The sequence below is a fragment of the Spea bombifrons genome, chromosome 2 (genome assembly GCF_027358695.1).
Source record: "Spea bombifrons isolate aSpeBom1 chromosome 2, aSpeBom1.2.pri, whole genome shotgun sequence".
NCBI lineage: Eukaryota > Metazoa > Chordata > Amphibia > Anura > Pelobatidae > Spea > Spea bombifrons.
Window position 1 is genome coordinate 140,478,138 of NC_071088.1, and position 16,899 is coordinate 140,495,036.

Consider the following 16,899-nt stretch of genomic DNA (forward strand, 5'->3'; position numbering starts at 1 on the left):
ACAGGATATAACGGGTTATAAGGACGGGATTAGTTATACGGGGAGGAGAGTATATAATATATAATATGAGGAATATGCAGGGATGTAACGGGTTATAAGGATGGGATTAGTTATACGGCCGGAGAGTATATAATATGAGGAATATACAGGATATAACGGGTTATAAGGACGGGATTAGTTATACGGCCAGAGAGTATATAATATATAATATGAGGAATATACAGTGATGTAATGGATTATAAGGACGGGATTAGTTATACGGGGGGAGAGTATATAATATATAATATGAGGAATATACAGGGATATAACGGGTTATAAGGATGGGATTAGTTATACGGGGGAGAGTATATAATATATAATATGAGGAATATACAGGATATAACGGGTTATAAGGACGGGGTTAGTTATACGGGGGAGAGTATATAATATATAATATGAGGAATATACAGGATATAACGGGTTATAAGGAAGGGATTAGTTATACGGCCGGAGAGTATATAATATATAATATGAGGAATATACAGGATATAACGGGTTATAAGGACGGGATTAGTTATACGGCCGGAGAGTATATTATATTATATATAATATGAGGATATACAGCGATATAACGGGTTATAAGAACTGGATTAGTTATACGGCCGGAGAGTATATAATATATAATATGAGGAATATACAGGATATAACGGGTTATAAGGACGGGATTAGTTATACGGTGGGAGAGTATATAATATATAATATGAGGAATATACAGGGATATAACGGGTTATAAGGACGGGATTAGTTATATGGCCGGAGAGTATATAATATGAGGAATATACAGGATATAACGGGTTATAAGGACGGGATTAGTTATACGGGGGGGAGAGTATATAATATATAATATGAGGAATATACAGGATATAACGGGTTATAAGGACGGGATTAGTTATACGGCCGGAGAGTATATAATATATAATATGGGGAATATACAGGGATATAACAGGTTATAAGGACGGGATTAGTTATACGGCGGGAGAGTATATAATATATAATATGAGGAATATACAGGATATAACGGGTTATAAGGATGGGATTAGTTATACGGGGGAGAGTATATAATATATAATATGAGGAATATACAGGGATATAATGGGTTATAAGGACGGGATTAGTTATACGGCCGGAGAGTATATAATATATAATATGGGGAATATACAGGGATATAACAGGTTATAAGGACGGGATTAGTTATACGGCGGGAGAGTATATAATATATAATATGAGGAATATACAGGATATAACGGGTTATAAGGACGGGATTAGTTATACGGGGGAGAGTATATAATATATAATATGAGGAATATACAGGGATATAATGGGTTATAAGGACGGGATTAGTTATACGGCCGGAGAGTATATAATATATAATATGGGGAATATACAGGGATATAACAGGTTATAAGGACGGGATTAGTTATACGGCGGGAGAGTATATAATATATAATATGAGGAATATACAGGATATAACGGGTTATAAGGACGGGATTAGTTATACGGGGGGAGAGTATATAATATATAATATATAATATGAGGAATATACAGGATATAACGGGTTATAAGGACGGGATTAGTTATACGGGGAGGAGAGTATATAATATATAATATGAGGAATATCCAGGGATGTAACGGGTTATAAGGATGGGATTAGTTATACGGCCGGAGAGTATATAATATGAGGAATATACAGGATATAACGGGTTATAAGGACGGGATTAGTTATACGGCCGGAGAGTATATAATATATAATATGAGGAATATACAGGGATATAACGGGTTATAAGGATGGGATTAGTTATACGGGGGAGAGTATATAATATATAATATGAGGAATATACAGGATATAACGGGTTATAAGGACGGGATTAGTTATACGGGGGGAGAGTATATAATATATAATATGAGGAATATACAGGATATAACGGGTTATAAGGACGGGATTAGTTATACGGGGGGAGAGTATATAATATATAATATGAGGAATATACAGGATATAACGGGTTATAAGGACGGGATTAGTTATACGGGGAGGAGAGTATATAATATATAATATGAGGAATATGCAGGGATGTAACGGGTTATAAGGATGGGATTAGTTATACGGCCGGAGAGTATATAATATGAGGAATATACAGGATATAACGGGTTATAAGGACGGGATTAGTTATACGGCCAGAGAGTATATAATATATAATATGAGGAATATACAGTGATGTAATGGATTATAAGGACGGGATTAGTTATACGGGGGGAGAGTATATAATATATAATATGAGGAATATACAGGGATATAACGGGTTATAAGGATGGGATTAGTTATACGGGGGAGAGTATATAATATATAATATGAGGAATATACAGGATATAACGGGTTATAAGGACGGGGTTAGTTATACGGGGGAGAGTATATAATATGAGGAATATACAGGATATAACGGGTTATAAGGAAGGGATTAGTTATACGGCCGGAGAGTATATAATATATAATATGAGGAATATACAGGATATAACGGGTTATAAGGACGGGATTAGTTATACGGGGGGAGAGTATATAATATATAATATGAGGAATATACAGGATATAACGGGTTATAAGGACGGGATTAGTTATACAGCCGGAGAGTATATAATATATAATATGAGGAATATACAGGATATAACGGGTTATAAGGACGGGATTAGTTATACGGCCGGAGAGTATATTATATTATATATAATATGAGGATATACAGCGATATAACGGGTTATAAAAACTGGATTAGTTATACGGCCGGAGAGTATATAATATATAATATGAGGAATATACAGGATATAACGGGTTATAAGGACGGGATTAGTTATATGGCCGGAGAGTATATAATATGAGGAATATACAGGGATATAACGGGTTATAAGGACGGGATTAGTTATATGGCCGGAGAGTATATAATATGAGGAATATACAGGATATAACGGGTTATAAGGACGGGATTAGTTATACGGCCGGAGAGTATATAATAAATAATATGAGGAATATACAGGATATAACGGGTTATAAGGATGGGATTAGTTATACGGGGGGAGAGTATATAATATATGATATGAGGAATATACAGGATATAACGGGTTATAAGGACGGGATTAGTTATACGGCCGGAGAGTATATAATATATAATATGAGGAATATACAGGATATAACGGGTTATAAGGATGGGATTAGTTATACGGGGGGAGAGTATATAATATATAATATGAGGAATATACAGGATATAACGGGTTATAAGGATGGGATTAGTTATACGGGGGGAGAGTATATAATATATAATATGAGGAATATACAGGGATATAACGGGTTATAAGGACGGGATTAGTTATACGGTGGGAGAGTATATAATATATAATATGAGGAATATACAGTATAATAACGGGTTATAAGGACGGGATTAGTTATACGGGGGGAGAGTATATAATATATAATATGAGGAATATACAGGATATAACGGGTTATAAGGATGGGATTAGTTATACGGGGGGAGAGTATATAATATATAATATGAGGAATATACAGGATATAACGGGTTATAAGGACGTAATTAGTTATACGGGGGGAGAGTATATAATATATAATATGAGGAATAGACAGGGATATAACGGGTTATAAGGACGGGATTAGTTATACGGCCGGAGAGTATATAATATATAATATGAGGAATATACAGGATATAACTGGTTATAAGGACGGGATTAGTTATACGGGGGGGGAGAGTATATAATATATAATATGAGGAATATACAGGATATAACGGGTTATAAGGACGGGATTAGTTATACGGCCGGAGAGTATATAATATATAATATGAGGAATATACAGGGATATAACGGGTTATAAGGACGGGATTAGTTATACGGCCGGAGAGTATATAATATATAATATGAGGAATATACAGGATATAACGGGTTATAAGGACGGGATTAGTTATATGACCGGAGAGTATAAAATATATAATATGAGGAATATACAGGATATAACGGGTTATAAGGACGGGATTAGTTATACGGGGGAGAGTATATAATATATAATATGAGGAATATACAGGATATAACGGGTTATAAGGACGGGATTAGTTATACGGGGGAGAGTATATAATATATAATATGAGGAATATACAGGGATATAACGGGTTATAAGGACGGGATTAGTTATACGGGGGGGAGAGTGTATAATATATAATATGAGGAATATACAGGGATATAACGGGTTATAAGGACGGGATTAGTTATACGGCCGGAGAGTATATAATATATAATATGAGGAATACACAGGGATATAACGGGTTATAAGGACGGGATTAGTTATATGGGGGGAGAGTATATAATATATAATATGAGGAATATACAGGGATATAACGGGTTATAAGGACGGGATTAGTTATACGCGAGCTGTTATCTGCCACCAGGGTCTATAACATACCCCCACCTAGATGTGGGTATCCTGATCAGAGGGGGATATATATCAGAAGGGGTATATAACGTCTCATGTGTTACCCCTCCTAACGTCCTTTGTCTAGCTGTCTGCACGCGTGTTGTTGGCATGTAATCCGTGACGTGTGGACTTGTCTCTCAGTGTATAACTGGACCATGGACGAGGTGGTTCAGTGGCTGATCACCTACGTGGAGCTCCCGCAGTATGAAGAGGCATTCAGGAAGCTGCAGCTGAGCGGCCGGGACATGCCCAGGTAGGTGTCTGCATCTCCCTGGGGCAAGAGTGTTGGATTCTGCGCCATGCACGTTGGTGGCAGGGGGCAGGAAGGGTATTCTGTCATTTATGTTGCCGCCATGTGGCCTACTCACCCGGGGTGCCTCTCCCTGCTCCAACTTCCTTCAGTTTGTATCCATTCGCTTCGAGGAGGCCGCGCTATGCGATCATTAATGCACAATCCCAACGGGGCCGCAGTTACCCCGGTGCGGAGGGTACAAGCTGCCGCAATAGCCCATATGGGCCGGATGGAAGTTGTTGGGGAGACCGGAAGCTGACGGATCCGTCCTGCTTCACCACAGGTGTAAACTATTTTCTTTCTCTCGCAGGCTGGCGGTAACCAACGCCACGTTAACGGGAACCCTCCTTAAAATGACGGACAGGAGTCAGAGGCAGAAGCTGCAGCTGAAGGCTCTGGACACCGTGCTGTTCGGACCCCCACTGTGTGAGTACCGGCTGCGCTGAATGGGACTGCAGCGTAACTAGTAAAGCTGTCTGCCTTATCGCAGCCATACAGTAGCCTCTGGTCATCCTATGGGGTCCTCCGTAGCTCCCTTCCTGTGGTCAGGGGCAGGAGACGCACCCCATATCTGTACCGGCTACCCCCGGGCAGGAGACGCACCCCATATCTGTACCGGTTACCCCGGGGCAGGAGACACACCCCATATCTGTACCGCCTTCCCCAGAGCAGGAGACGCACCCCATATCCGGACCGGCTACCCCGGGGCAGGAGACGTACCCCATATCTGTACCGGTTACTCGGGACAGGAGACGCACCCCATATCCGGACCGGCTACCCCGGGGCAGGAGACGTACCCCATATCTGTACCGGTTACTCGGGACAGGAGACGCACCCCATATCTGTACCGGCAGGAGAAGTGGGATTAGCGCCTTGAAGCTCGGTCTCGTCTCAGATTACAATCTCAGCCTCATTAACCCCTCACCGTCCTGAGCCTCCGAATCCATTCCCGGCGGGAGGCGTAATAATCGGAGGAAGCCGGTACTCCACCGCCACGAGCAAATTCCATCCGATCGAAAACAAACACAGGAATTAGCGGGGTATTTTTAGCAGACGCCGATTCGTTTGTGATTACCTTTTAATGAACGGCCGCTCGGGATGCCTCTGTTATTACGCCGTCTGGTTTAATGCAGGTAATATTCACCCGGGGGGGGCGATCTAACAGCCCCTGGATGGGGTAGGAAAGACTTTACCCGTTTGAAGAAGAATGGCGTTGCCTGTTAGGCTGGAGATTCAGGGCTGTGGAGCCGACGCGTTCCGCTTCCCTATGTATAGTACATATGATGCGTGAATTGACGTTCAAATATACGCAACTTTATCGGTCCTACACTGAAAAGAGCAGGTAGTGCAGAGAAGGCAGCATTTGGGTAAAGTTGTTTGTTTTATGCAAGAAAGAAGTGTAAGCTTATTGGGTCGGTCCCTGCAACTTGGAACCCGCTGGTTCAGACCCCGTTGGCCCATCTACTGCATGCTGTCACCCCGCTACCGAGTGCTGAACCCCCCCACTGCATGCTGTCACCCCGCTACCAAGTACTGAACCCCCCAGTGCATGCTGTCACCCCGCTACCGAGTGCTGAACCCCCCCACTGCATGCTGTCACCGCGCTACCGAGTACTGAACCCCCCCACTGCATGCTGTCACCCCGCTACCAAGTACTGAACCCCCCACTGCATGCTGTCACCCCGCTACCGAGTGCTGAACCCCTCCCACTGCATGCTGTCACCCCGCTACCGAGTACTGAACCCCCCCACTGCATGCTGTCACCACGTTACCGAGTACTGAACCCCCCCACTGCATGCTGTCACCCCGCTACCGAGGGCTGAACCCCCCTACTGCATGCTACCGCCACGCTACCGAGTGCTGAACCCCCCTACTGCATGCTGTCACCCCGTTACCGAGTGCTGAACCCCCCTACTGCATGCTGTCACCCCGCTACCGAGTGCTGAACCCCCCTACTGCATGCTGTCACCCCGTTACCGAGTGCTGAACCCCCCTACTGCATGCTACCGCCACGCTACCGAGTGCTGAACCCCCCTACTGCATGCTGTCACCCCGTTACCGAGTGCTGAACCCCCCTACTGCATGCTGTCACCCCGCTACCGAGTGCTGAACCCCCCTACTGCATGCTGTCACCACGCGCTGTACCTCGTGCTACATACATGTATCTTTAGTCCATCATATGAATGTATTTATTGACACCATGTAGGCTGGAGCCAGTAGACGGCCTTTGCATCCCCCATCTCCCTTGTGGGGTCCCCCCCCGGTCAGTTTTTTGGGGCAGATCTGATTGGTGACCGAGTTTTTTTCCTCCCCAGTGACCCGTCATAACCATCTCAAAGACTTCATGCTGGTGGTGTCCATCGTCATCGGGGTGGGGGGCTGTTGGTTCGCTTACATCCAGAATCGCTACTCCAAGGAGCACATGAAGAAGATGATGAAGGATCTGGAGGGATTGCATCGGGCAGAGCAAAGTCTGCATGACCTGCAGGAGAGGTGGGTGTGACACGCAACTAACACGCTACCAACACGCTAACAAACCGCATACAACCTCCCCTCCACATGGGTCTGCATGTCTTGCAGGAGAGGTGGTTGTGTGACACGGAACTAACACGCCAACAAACCGCATACAACCCCTTCCCCCCCACGGGTCTGCATGACCTGCAGGAGAGGTGGGTGTGTGACGCGCAACTAACACGCTACCAAACCGCATACAATCCCTCCCCCCCTCCACACAGGTCTGCATTCTCAGAGCTCCAGGAGGAGGCCAATCCCAGCCTGTGAAAATGCCCCACTCTGGGGTACTTCCGAGGGCAGCTGCGTTCCGGACCCTCCAGGATGTGATCTTAACCCCCGCTATACCCATCCGTTCGCTGGCTGTGGCAGTTAATTGCCCCTTTGCCCCAGTGTTTGGAGGTAGTCATGATCTGGCTCCCCCTGGTGGCCGCACTGTTTGCCGCGTTAAAGCGAGCGAAAGCCGTGTATTTACAGTTTTTATTACCCCGTTCTCGTGGTTATTTCTCCCAGCATGCCCAGCTTCCTTTATAACCGGTGCCGGACTCGAGGGTGTACCTGAAAGTGTAATAAATATGTAATATAATTCATGCTTTGCCAAGTGAGACGGGGGCATCTCTGGAGGGTAAATACCCCCGGGGAGCGTGGGCTCCTTTCTGTCACCCGTGACTGGGGCAGATATGTGTCTCTGGTGCGGTTCTCAGAGATGGTCCAGAGAGCGCCCTGTTCGCTTTGTTTGGGTTTGGCTCCTGGGGCCGGCCCCGTGTAGCGTGTGATAGGCGTGTGCTCTGTCCCCGCAGGCTGCAGAAGGCGCAGGAGGAGCACCGCACCGTGGAGGTGGAGAAGGTCCATCTGGAGAAGAAGCTGCAGAACGAGATCAGTCTGGCCAAGCAGGAGGCGCAGAGACTGCGGGAGCTCCGAGAGGGAACGGAGAACGAACTCAGCAGACAGAAGTACGCCGAGCAGGAGCTGGAGCAGGTGGGTAGTGGGACTGCAGCTTCACTGCCACTCTCTGGAGGTAGTGGGACTGCAGCTTCACTGTGACACTCGGGGTAGTGGGGGGGCTGCAGCTTCACTGTGACACTCGGGGTAGTGGGGGGGCTGCAGCTTCACTGCGACTCTCTGGAGATAGTGGGACTGCAGCTTCACTGTGACACTCGGGGTAGCGGGACTGCAGCTTCACTGTGACACTCGGGGTAGTGGGACTGCAGCTTCACTGCGACTCTCTGGAGGTAGTGGGACTGCAGCTCGCATCGCGCAGGCGAGTGGGACTGCAGCTTTATGTGGGGGTCCGTGAATAGTCTAACGATGTCATGGTGGGACTGCCATTTCCTCCGTCACCCCCCTCTGATCCGTGACGCTGTCCCTCGGCCCCCGCTTTGTGTCCTCGCAGGTCCGCATGGCTCTGAGGAACGCCGAGAAGGAGCTGGACTCTCACAGCAGCTGGTGCCCCCCGGACGCTCTGCAGAAGTGGCTGCAGCTGACCCACGAGGTGGAGGTCCAGTACTACAACATCAAGAAGCAGAACGCCGAGAGGCAGCTGCTGCTGGCCAAAGAAGGGGTACGTCCTGTTAATCCCCCCCCCCCGGGACGGCCCCCCCCCAACCCGTCCGTGCCCGGCCCCCTAACCGCTCTCCCTGTCTGCGCTTTCAGGCCGAGAAAATAAAGAAGAAGAGGAATACGTTATTTGGGACGTTCCACGTGGCGCACAGCTCCTCGCTCGACGACGTGGACCACAAAATACTGACTGCCAAGTAAGCGCTCGCCGAGGGTCCCGGGGACGCTGCCGGCCCGTTAGCGGCCCCCCGCTGTTACGATTCTGCCCCTTAGAAGTGACATCGTTACATAGTTACAACAAGAACAAGTGATTTGGGTGAAAGTGTTTTTATCACCATAGCAACTGGCAGCATCATCACAGGAACATTCTGTCGGTTGCTATGGTGATAAGAACGGTTCCTTATACAGAATCCGCTCTGACCAATAGGAAGTGATCGATGTTTTCGATGACTATATTCAGGTTGTGGTTATCCTGGCGTTACGACTCCCAGCACTCTCAGGCCGACTATAGGCTTTTCCTGGCGTAGTGTTACGGATATCGTCCTCTTATTGGTGGTTTATGTGATAGACACAGATATTAAGAGACCCCCAGGCTGAAGACCCCCCTCTCTCCTCCCCAGACAGGCTCTCAGCGAGGTGACGGCCGCCCTGAGGGAGCGTCTGCACCGCTGGCAGAAGATCGAGGCGCTCTGCGGCTTCCAGATCGTCAATAATCCCGGCTTCCACGCGCTGGTGAATGCGCTCAATGTAGACCCGGCGCTCCTGGGGGGCTCGCGGCCGGCGCCCACTCACTTCATCATGAGCGACGACCTCGATGACCTGGACGAGGAGATCGTGTCTCCCATCAGCATGCAGTGTAAGTCCCGCTAACGGCACGTGTTCTGGCGCTCGGCGCGTGAGTGGCCATGCGGTGTGTTATGTGCCGTCACCCGCCGGCGTGCGGTGTTTTATGTGCTGTGACCACCTAGCGTGCTGTGGCCTGTAGCATGTTACATGCTGTGTCCTACTGGCATGCAGCATGTAACATACTGTGACCCGTGTGCAATGTGACCACCCAGCATGCAGTGTCTTACATGACTTGCCAGCATGAAGCATTTTACATACAGTGACCCGTGTGCAGTGTGTTACATTGGTGTCCCCCACCAACATGAAGTGATCTGTGTTACGTGGTATGATTCGCCGTGCACTGTGTGTTACGCGGTATGACTCGGCGGCATGCGGTGTGTGTTACCCGGTATGACTCGGCGGCGTGCAGTGTGTGTTACACGGTATGACTCGGCGGCGTGCAGTGTGTTACACGGTATGACTCGGCGGCGTGCAGCGTGTGTTAAGCGGTATGACTCGGCGGCGTGCAGTGTGTGTTACGCGGTATGACTCGGCGGCGTGCAGCGTGTGTTACACGGTATGACTCGGCGGCGTGCAGCGTGTGTTACACGGTATGACTCGGCGGCGTGCAGTGTGTTACACGGTATGACTCGGCGGCGTGCAGCGTGTGTTAAGCGGTATGACTCGGCGGCGTGCAGTGTGTGTTACGCGGTATGACTCGGCGGCGTGCAGTGTGTGTTACACGGTATGACTCGGCGGCGTGCAGCGTGTGTTACGCGGTATGACTCGGCGGCGTGCAGCGTGTGTTACGCGGTATGACTCGGCGGCGTGCAGTGTGTTACACGGTATGACTCGGCGGCGTGCAGCGTGTGTTAAGCGGTATGACTCGGCGGCGTGCAGCGTGTGTTACGGGGGTCGGTGGTCTCTGTGCCCCTGATTGTAGGCATCTGGCGATTGTTGCTTCAACGTGTTGTCTCCTCGCCCCCCCCCTGCTCGTGACAGACGCCGCCTGGCTAATGGGACGCCGGTTCAGCGACCGTCCGTCCGTCGGCTCCGACGATTCCTCCCTCTGGAAGTTTACCGGTTTGGCCATTTTGGTTTCTTTCTCTATCTGCTGCACTTTCTCTGAAATAACCGGCACCTCATCGCTCCTCATCGCGTCTCCTGCTGCTGCTGGGAATGTTCACCAGGCGAGCGTCTAACCTCCTCCGGGTAACGCGTCTGGCCGCCGGGGGCCGCTTAGACCGTCACTCTCCAGCTTATGGTCTCCACGTTCTCCTGTCCGGATGTCGTAATACAGATCGGGGCTCTTCAGGTCGGCCCTCGGGTTCCCCCCAACCATACGGACCACAATGGTCCTCCTGAGGTCGGTCGGTGCCCACGATGTACCGGCGCTGGGCAGGGGGAGGGTGTAGACGATGGGTGACCTTGTGCTCCTCGTACGGTCTGTAGATGGGACTCGTTCCTCCCCTGTAACGTTACGTGGAGACCTGGTTAGGGTCGATGGGCCTTAGAAAGGGGCCAGTACAGGCCATGTGTCCTTCTACTACTGCTGGGGGGCTTGTTTGGTGCCCCTCATCAGGGGAGACGTTTACTGAAGAGTCTCCGTGAACTCTGTTAACCGCGGGAATCCTCTCATGCGGTAAGAGGCACCTATCGGGCCGGGTATTTACTAACAGGCGCCCGCCAGCCCATCACCCGTCGGCCCATCACCCGTCGGCCCATCGCGTCACGTCTTGGACACCGGCCCCCGCGTCCTTATTCTGCGTGAAGCCCGGAGATATGGAAGTAATAATTTAAAGGGTCCGGTTCGCACAGTCACTTGGTTGTAAGGACTGAGCCCCGTCACACGCATGGTATTTACGGACCCCCTACACGCTCCGTGGCATGTTCACACGCTTTCTGCACACTCTCCGGCTTTAAACCCCCGTAAGCGTCTCGCGGGTCTCACCCCGTTTTTCTTTTTTCTCCCCAGCGCCCAGTCTGAGCTCCCTCCGGCACCGGCAGGTGGACCCGCAGCTCGCCCTCGGATCGCAGAGGTTGGTAGAAGGTTATGTCGTGAGCCAAAGCGAGGCCAATCCGCCCGTCCATTACCGGCCCAGCAAAGTGTCTCTGCACCGGATGCGCAGCCTCTCCCACGGACAGTCGTTCAGCTCCGACACTCACCCCTCCGCCGCGGCTGCCGCTCCGTGCCCTCCCTTCACCGCTCCCCCACCACCTCCGCCTGGCGTTCATCCCGTCTATTTCCACCACTCCACCACTTACTATCTGCCGATGGACCCCCACTCGGATCTGCCGCCTCCTGACCTCACCTCGGGGGTTCCGTGTCGGTCCCCCAGCGTTGGGTATTACTGCATGCGGCCCCCGGGCTGGCTCCGGCTTCCGTTGCGTGTCTTTGTGGCCCTCGGTCCTGGCCGAGCTCTCTAACACGGCTTCTGAATGTTAAGCATGCGTGTCCATGAAGTGTTTACACGACGAATGTACCCCTGCGCGGGGTACCGGGGTAAATGTATCCTAGGCAGGGGGCTCGGATAATTGTGTGGCCCCTAAGGGAGCCCTGCAACCCCTTTCAGTGTTATTGGTTTTCTTTGGTGGGGAAACGTGGCCCCTGCACCCACTGATACCCTGTGCTGGTTACAGGGAGAGGGGCCGATGGCGTCGGGCTGCTGCACACGCAGGAAGGGGGCTATTATTTGTTAAAGGCGAGAGCCAGGGGGTATTATTTTCCAGGTGCGAGGCGGGGAGGGGTAATATTTGCCGCGTGGGGAGGTATTATTTGGTAGGTGTGGAAGGGTATTATTTGTTAGGGGTGAGGCAGGGAGGGGTATTATTTGCTGGCTGCGAGCCGTTCCACCTAAAGGAGAGGCTTCCTTCTCTCTCCCCCCTCTCTCTCTCACCCGCCCCCCTCTCTCCTCTCTCCCTCCTTTAGCTCGGTCCCTCTCTCTCCCTTCTCCCCCGTCCGTCTCTATCAGGTAATGGAGTGCGTTAGGAGCTCGGGCGCGTCTTTAGTTGTTTGTCGTGCGCACGGAGCCTGTCTGGCGGATGAAGGGTTAAGCCCGCTGTCGGTGGGACGAGGGGTCCCTCTAGTGGTGGAGGTCTCGCTCGGCGCCGTTGGGATCGCAGGGACGGGGCGCACTTGGAATCTCGAGTTGGGAGCATTTTTCAGATTTTAGTACATAAAAGGCAATGCAGACTCCGGTGAGGCTCCGGCGGGGCGCGGGGGCTCGGGGGCCACGGTCACCTCCACGGCTCACATTGTTCCATAAATAGAGCGCCTTCCCCGACGAGACGCCAGCTTCTAAGTCCTTAAATACTGCGGAATCCGCTCGTTTTCCTAAATAGAATCCACAGAAGGAAACCTGACAAGGGAAGCAGGAGCCGCGTGTCCGGTTACGGGGGGCCGCGCTCTCGCGCAGGCTCCGGGGGGCCACGCTCTCGTGCGGCATCGGGATCCAGCTGTAACATTCCCGTTGATTCATCAGTCACATGACATTACCTGTTATCAGTCCGGTCTGTCTATAGACAGTAATAGATCATAAGCCTGAGGCCGGGGTGTCTGTCGCCCGCAGAGCTTACAGTCTGTGGAGGCCATACAGTCATATGTACGTATACGCACATATGTCACATACATGCAGAGGGCGCAGGGACCCCCAGTGACGTTAGACACGGAACATTCAGCTTTCCCGGGGTCCTGCCGGACAGTCTCCGTGGGCTCCAGACATGGCGGCTGTCGTCGCCCGGTGTGTTTCTGGGTGCCGTTGCGCTCTTTCCACTCCTGGATGTTCCGTGGATTCGTGCGCGGGGAGCAGACGTGGCGCTGTGACGTGTGTCCGGCGGGATATGTTCTGTGAGCACGCGGCCTCGCTCTGCCGTGTTGGTATTACTGGTGGCCTCGCTCTGCCGTGTTGGTATTACTGGCGGCCTCGCTCTGCCGTGTTGGTATTACTGGTGGCCTCGCTCTGCCGTGTTGGTATTACTGGTGGCCTCGCTCTGCCGTGTCTGTATTACTGGTGGCCTCGCTCTGCCGTGTTGGTATTACTGGTGGCCTCGCTCTGCCGTGTTGGTATTACTGGTGGCCTCGCTCTGCCGTGTCTGTATTACTGGTGGCCTCGCTCTGCCGTGTTGGTATTACTGGTGGCCTCGCTCTGCCGTGTCTGTATTACTGGTGGCCTCGCTCTGCCGTGTTGGTATTACTGGAGGCCTCGCTCTGCCGTGTTGGTATTACTGGTGGCCTCGCTCTGCCGTGTTGGTATTACTGGTGGCCTCGCTCTGCCGTGTTGGTATTACTGGTGGCCTCGCTCTGCCGTGTTGGTATTACTGGTGGCCTCGCTCTGCCGTGTCTGTATTACTGGTGGCCTCGCTCTGCCGTGTTGGCATTACTGGTGGCCTCGCTCTGCCGTGTTGGTATTACTGGCGGCCTCGCTCTGCCGTGTTGGTATTACTGGCGGCCTCGCTCTGCCGTGTTGGTATTACTGGCGGCCTCGCTCTGCCGTGTTGGTATTACTGGTGGCCTCGCTCTGCCGTGTTGGTATTGCCGGAAGTTACCTGCGTTGGGGGTCCCGTTCCCCGCTCCCAGGGGCTTCTTTTCTGACACACGAAACACTGACCCGTAACGGTTTTATTAACACGTGTGAAGCGTGATGTTCTTGCAGTGTGGTTTTCATAACATGTTTGTGGTTGGGTTTGAAGCTCTGAATATCGACGTCCCGATAAGATCTCAGTCTGGAATCTTTGATAAAGTATCAGATAATTGCCCCTCCGGCCCTCCCTGCCGACGGTCCCTAGAACCCCCGACACGTTCTGCGCTGTGACCCGCATGGTGAGATGTGCCCACGCTCCACGTTAGCCCCCCCCCCCCCCCGGCGCTGACATCCCCAGAATCCCGCTGGACGGACAGATGGATACCAGCGGGACGCTTGGTACTTCTGGAAACGTTCAGCGATGAACAGCCGACGGCTCCAGATGTCAGATCGTGGATTTAGTCTTCCCGGCGGATCCGTCGACCGCTAGGATTATATTATTGCTGCGTTTAGTAGACCCGTCCATCAGGTCCATTCCAAGCAGCGAAGCCCCCTTAGATGTAAAAAGCCGCTAGTCGTAAATGTATCTCCGTCCGCAGAGCCCAACGCATGCCGGCCGACGCGTTCCGACCGAGTCTGCGGTCAATCTAACGCGTTCTTTCTTTATTTCTAAGGGACCTGAGCCGCTCCGATTCAGACTCGTCCATCCCCCACATCGCTGAGCAGCGAATCAGCAGCTTCAGCTCCAAAATCCCCTCCTCCAAGCCAACGTCATTGAGCAGAGCCTTGGAGGAACAGGCATCCAGCAGCCAGAGCCCTAACGGAGGCAACCGGCACCTTGAGTTGGCCGCTGTGGGCCACCTGCAGGAGAGACTGACCGGCAGCCCCGAGCTCCAGAAGAAGCTGTCGGAGAAGTCCATGAGTATGGGAGAAATCAGCTTGGCCGGCACCGTCCAGTCCGACGACTCCAGGTCGCACAGTCCGAGCTCCACCGAGGCCGAGACCCCGTCGCCGGGCGCCGACTCCAAACACAACTCCAAAGGCACCCGCATCCCGCAGCTGGCCGGGAAGAAGACCTTAGGAGAAGACGACAGCGGATCCACCGGAGAGGAGAACGACCCGGCCACCGGCAAGAAGAAGCTGCTGAAAATCTTCAAAAAGCCAAAGAAATAAGACGGTGGCCTTCGGGCCGAGAGCAAAGCAACAGAGTAGGGTGACGGGGGGGTCCGCAGGGGCCACCCTGTGCGCAAATACGGGAGAGCAGGCATTGGGGTTAGAGCCAGCGCATGGTTTTTGTGACGCCCCCCCCCCCGCAGAGGGACACCTGAGTTCAATCATACAGAAATGATGCTAGAACTGGGGGAGGGGCTTTTTATCCTCGTATTTATTTCGGGGGGCTGCTCGCTCTGCTCGGATAACCCCGCTGTACCTCTCCCCGAAAGGGCATCTTCGCTTTGCTATGCATGGCTCGTAGGGAGTCCTCCTCCCTTCCGCCACCAACCCGACTCCCCACGCGAGGGCATTGAGAAGGGCCGCGGTCGGATGGATGAGTTTGGGGGGGGGGGTACGTTTGTATTTTCCTTCTTTTGTGTTTCTGTATTCTTTGCTTCTTATGGGCATGCTAAAAAAATGAGAAAAATCTAACCAAAAACAATAAAAGTCTGCACAGCCAGTTTATTCCGGAGCATTCCATCCGTCTTCGTGTCGTGCACACACGTGGGGGGCTCTGGGGTCCGCCTGCCAGACTTACCGTAAGCTGCACGGAGGGGGTATTAATGACTGTGTTGGTCGGACCCCTCGGAAACCAAAAATTAAAATAATAAACATTCTTTTAATATAATTAATATCACCAATCGGGGCAAATAGAACCTCTATTCTGCAGCTGCCGGCGGATGAGCCGCTGGGACCCCCTGATGCTGCCAGCAAGGGTCCAGTCAGCGACGGGAAACCCACCAAAATACCTCCTTTCAACCCAAATCAGCAGAAGGAATTCGGTTAAGATGCTGCGTATAAATCTAGGTCCATGCGGAGCGTCCCCATCCATATGCCCAGCGACGTGCCCCAGCAGTGGGGTAATCATAGCAGCCGCAGACCAGAGGGGTATCTCCATGACGATACACAGCAGGGCGGGGGTGAAGAGCACCCAGCAGGCATGTAGTAGAGCATGAGACGTGCGGATCATATCTATTCTATCGCATGCGAGGGATGCCGAGTCCGACGCAGGTAACCGGGGGGCAGGAGGGCCGCCTCTCCCTGGCACAGAGTACCCCTGATCTCCAGCTGTTGGGGAATTGCAGATTCCAGGGTTTTCTAAAAGGAGGATTGTGGGATTTGTAGTTTACCTGCAGTTGGTGAGCAGCAGGTGAACCTCCCAGCCACACCTGAGGTGCAATTCCCGGCCTCCCCAGCAGGTGTCTCTATAGTGCCCCAAATACCTCGACTGGCGGCCGTCACATTCCGTGTCTGCGCTATAAATTCACTCTCCGCTCTCACACCAAGAAACCTACTTTACCTCCCTCCCTCCTCTCCTCCCTGTCTCATAACCCTAAACGTCTCCCCCTTCTTCCCTCATCACAACTCCCCTTCCACTAACCTCCATTACTTCAATAATAAAATGGAAATCATCCTCCCAGTCCCCTCCCTGCCCTCGCCCTCCGTCTGACTCCGCTCCCTCCCTGCCCTCACCCTCCGTT

The 16,899-nt window shown here is 51.6% G+C and overlaps 1 protein-coding gene across 4 annotated transcripts in view; it reads left to right on the forward strand.

Moving 5' to 3' along the window:
* STIM1 (stromal interaction molecule 1) overlaps window positions 1-15,890 on the forward strand; it is a 33,584-nt gene extending 17,694 nt beyond the window's left edge. The window contains exons 5-14 of one of the 4 annotated variants that reach the window (XM_053456738.1): window positions 4,643-4,754; window positions 5,104-5,219; window positions 7,109-7,286; window positions 8,105-8,282; window positions 8,698-8,865; window positions 8,958-9,058; window positions 9,482-9,717; window positions 10,689-10,769; window positions 11,662-12,031; window positions 14,881-15,890. In XM_053456738.1, coding sequence (XP_053312713.1) covers window positions 4,643-4,754; window positions 5,104-5,219; window positions 7,109-7,286; window positions 8,105-8,282; window positions 8,698-8,865; window positions 8,958-9,058; window positions 9,482-9,717; window positions 10,689-10,769; window positions 11,662-12,031; window positions 14,881-15,379 — 2,039 coding nt within the window. In that variant the 3' untranslated portion in view covers window positions 15,380-15,890. The remainder of the gene's footprint in view (window positions 1-4,642; window positions 4,755-5,103; window positions 5,220-7,108; window positions 7,287-8,104; window positions 8,283-8,697; window positions 8,866-8,957; window positions 9,059-9,481; window positions 9,718-10,688; window positions 10,770-11,661; window positions 12,032-14,880) is intronic. The other 3 variants (XM_053456740.1, XM_053456739.1, XM_053456741.1) reach the window with 3 other exon arrangements.
* Window positions 15,891-16,899: the final 1,009 nt, after the last annotated feature.